The following is a 3017-nucleotide window of genomic DNA, read 5'->3' as shown; positions in this document are numbered from 1 at the left end:
CCCACAAGTGAAGACAGTAGGAGCTGTTCGGGCCCACAGAGCAAGCTCAGCAGTAGCCAGGCAGCAGGTAGCCTGGGCTGATCCCTGGAGAGCCGTGCAACTTTCCAGGCAAGTCCCCTTCTCTGGAGGTGAGTGTCTTCCAAGGGTTCCTCTCCGTGAAAGTCAGAGTAGGAGAGGCTCAGGATGGGCAGTTCCTGGATTTGTTATTGTTCAGCACAAGGACACCTAGGGCGTGAGGGATGGACTAAAGGAGCTGCAGAGTGGATGACGTATATCAGGTTCCTTCTCCACAGCAGCGAGCAGACTCTGCCCTCCTCAGTGCTGCTAATGAACACAGCTCCCTGCCACCGTTCAGTACCCTGCTCTCTCCGTCCTCCCTTTTTCTTTTATGTCTGCCATTTTGTAAGTGATTTCCAGTCAGGGACCACAGATTGACCGGACAATGCCTTAGTGAGGAGTGAAAAGAGCACCCTATCCTCTAACAGGAGAGAAAGCAGGTCAGGATGGATACCCTTTGTTTATCCATTGACTCGTTTGTGATTCATTCATTGATTTATTTATTGAATAAACATGAAAAGAGTGCATACTCTGTTCTTGGCACTGGAGATGTGACAGTGAATAAGAAAGACAAAGAAACTCCCTTAAGGTACTTCAATTTCAGCTGTTGATGAAAGCCAATAAGCAGAAAATACAGCCTCATGAGCAGTCCAATATGAGTAAATGCATGTGCTGTTTTAGAGAGGATGCCTGGGGAAGTGCCCATGGACTGGAGACATTCGATCAGTGACCTGTGTGTGGTGAGGGAAGGAGCCCAGAGATCCCAAGTCAGTTCGATTCATTTGGTGTTTTTTGACACTTTCCCTCATTTGTAGGACTTTGACGAAAATGGATGAGCAGATATTCTCTGGGGACTTTTCCAAGCTTCTCTGTGGGTCTCAGATCATGCCTGGTTGGTGATCAGGACAGCTTGCCTAGGACAGTAAGCCTGTCTCCTTGCCGGAACTAGAGATTTGAGACCAGGTGAAGTCAAAGTATGTTGCTTCTAAACTCTAGCTGCTTTCTTGTCTCCTGCTCCCAGGATGGAGGGCATGCTGGACAGATGGGAGTTGGGGATCAAAGTCCAAGCCTTCTCTGCACTCCTCTGGACCCCGACTCCCTCTGTCATCTGGTGGCAAGAGGGATCATAATCTCAGAGCTAGAGGTCACCAACTGGGAGCTGGTGATACTCTTCCTACTTGGACGAGGCATGTTCACTGAAGTGAGAGGTGGAGGATGGCTTTTTACCATAAGAATCAGCAGGAGAAAGAAGTGGATAATCCATTCCAGGGAGTCAGCTCCCCAGAAGTCAGGGCAAGACTCAATACTGTGTCTCAAAATAATTCTTACGATAATGCCCTGAGTAGAACCCACCTCCCTGCCAGCAGCCCTACTAACAGGCAGAAATGATGATAAAGAAGAGTGCAGTGAAAACATTAGGTGAACAGAAGACAAATGGAGCCTACCTTTAAAGGAAACACAGGAAAGAAGTAATCAAGTCTGGTGGGATTGGCTAGGAAGCCTTCCTTGTAACTGCTGATATGCAGCAGTTTGGCAGGGCATGGGCATAGCAGATACAGAAGGGTGACTTTGGGCATTCAGGATGGAAGGGATGGTAGTAAAAATGAGCACCTATGCTCAGGAAACTAGACAGGTGGGAGGTTAGAGCAGAGTTGGAGGTAGGATGTCTAGTGAATTAAGGGACAGGGTGCATATTGGGGTGGGTGAGTTTTTATGCCTGGGATATGGTATTGGTGACTATTGTTCATCTTCTTGGACATATACATCTGTCTTCATATATTATATGTTTCTCATAAAACATTTAGCATCAATCTTATACAAAGAATAGTAGGAGATGAGTCCACTTGATCATGATGGGGAGCCTAAGAGCAGAGGAAATGTTTTCTGAAGTCTTTTGAAATTGTGAACATGTTCTTTCTCTCTTTTTCTCTAGATTTCACAAAGAGCAACAACACAGGACTAAATGTTGAAGAATTACTCTAGTGCCATTGATTTTTATCTCCTTGGTTTCTATGGCTCCAAAGAACGACACAATATCCTCTTTGCTGTCTTCCTCTTCCTCTATCCAGTGACATTAATGGGAAACATAGTCATCATTGTGACTGTCTGTGTTGATAAACGTCTGCAGTCCCCCATGTATTTTTTCCTTGGCCACCTCTCTCTCCTAGAGATCCTGATCACATCTGTTGCAGTTCCCTTGATGCTCTGGGGCTTGTTGCTCCCTGGGATGCAGGCTATATCTTTGACTGCCTGTGGTGCACAACTATACTTGTACCTTTCTTTGGGCACGTCAGAGTTGGTGTTACTGGGAGTGATGGCTGTGGACCGTTATGTGGCTGTGTGTAACCCTTTGAGATACAACATCATTATGAACAGCCACACCTGCATCTGGGTGGTAATTATGTCATGGGTGTTTGGGTTTCTTTCTGAAATCTGGCCAGTCTATGCCACGTTTCAGCTGACCTTCTGCAAATCAAATGTGTTAGACAATTTTTACTGTGACCGAGGGCAGCTACTCAGACTATCCTGTAATGACAGCCTTTTCACAGAGCTTATTCTTTTTTTAATGGCTGTGTTCATTATTGTTGGTTCTTTGATCCCTACAATTGTCTCCTACACTTACATCATCTCCACCATCCTCAAGATCCCCTCCACCTCTGGCCGGAGGAAAGCCTTCTCCATATGTGCCTCCCACTTCACCGTTGTTGTGGTCGGCTATGGCACCTGCCTGTTCCTCTACGTGAAACCCAAGCAAACGCAGGCAGCTGAGTACAACAGGGTAGCATCAGTGATGGTTTTAGTAGTGACTCCTTTTCTGAACCCATTTACCTTCACCCTCCGGAATGACAAATTCATAGAGGCATTTCGAGATGTCATGAAACGCTGCTGTCACCTCCTCAAGGGTTAGTTCTGTCCTAAAGACAATCATGGACTCATCATCATGGAACCGAGTAATCTGA

General features: G+C 46.2%; 1 protein-coding gene across 1 annotated transcript; it reads left to right on the top strand.

The window, feature by feature from the left end:
• The first annotated feature begins 2002 nt into the window (after window positions 1-2002).
• Window positions 2003-3017, top strand: LOC102769670 (putative olfactory receptor 9A1). Its single transcript, XM_006777078.2, has one exon. The coding sequence runs from the start codon at window positions 2021-2023 to the stop codon at window positions 2963-2965; it is 945 nt and encodes a 314-aa protein (XP_006777141.1). The 5' UTR covers window positions 2003-2020; the 3' UTR covers window positions 2966-3017.

This window comes from Myotis davidii, unplaced genomic scaffold (assembly GCF_000327345.1).
Source record: "Myotis davidii unplaced genomic scaffold, ASM32734v1 scaffold329, whole genome shotgun sequence".
In the NCBI taxonomy this organism is placed as follows: Eukaryota; Metazoa; Chordata; class Mammalia; order Chiroptera; family Vespertilionidae; genus Myotis; species Myotis davidii.
This window is presented reverse-complemented; position numbering and strand designations above follow the sequence as displayed.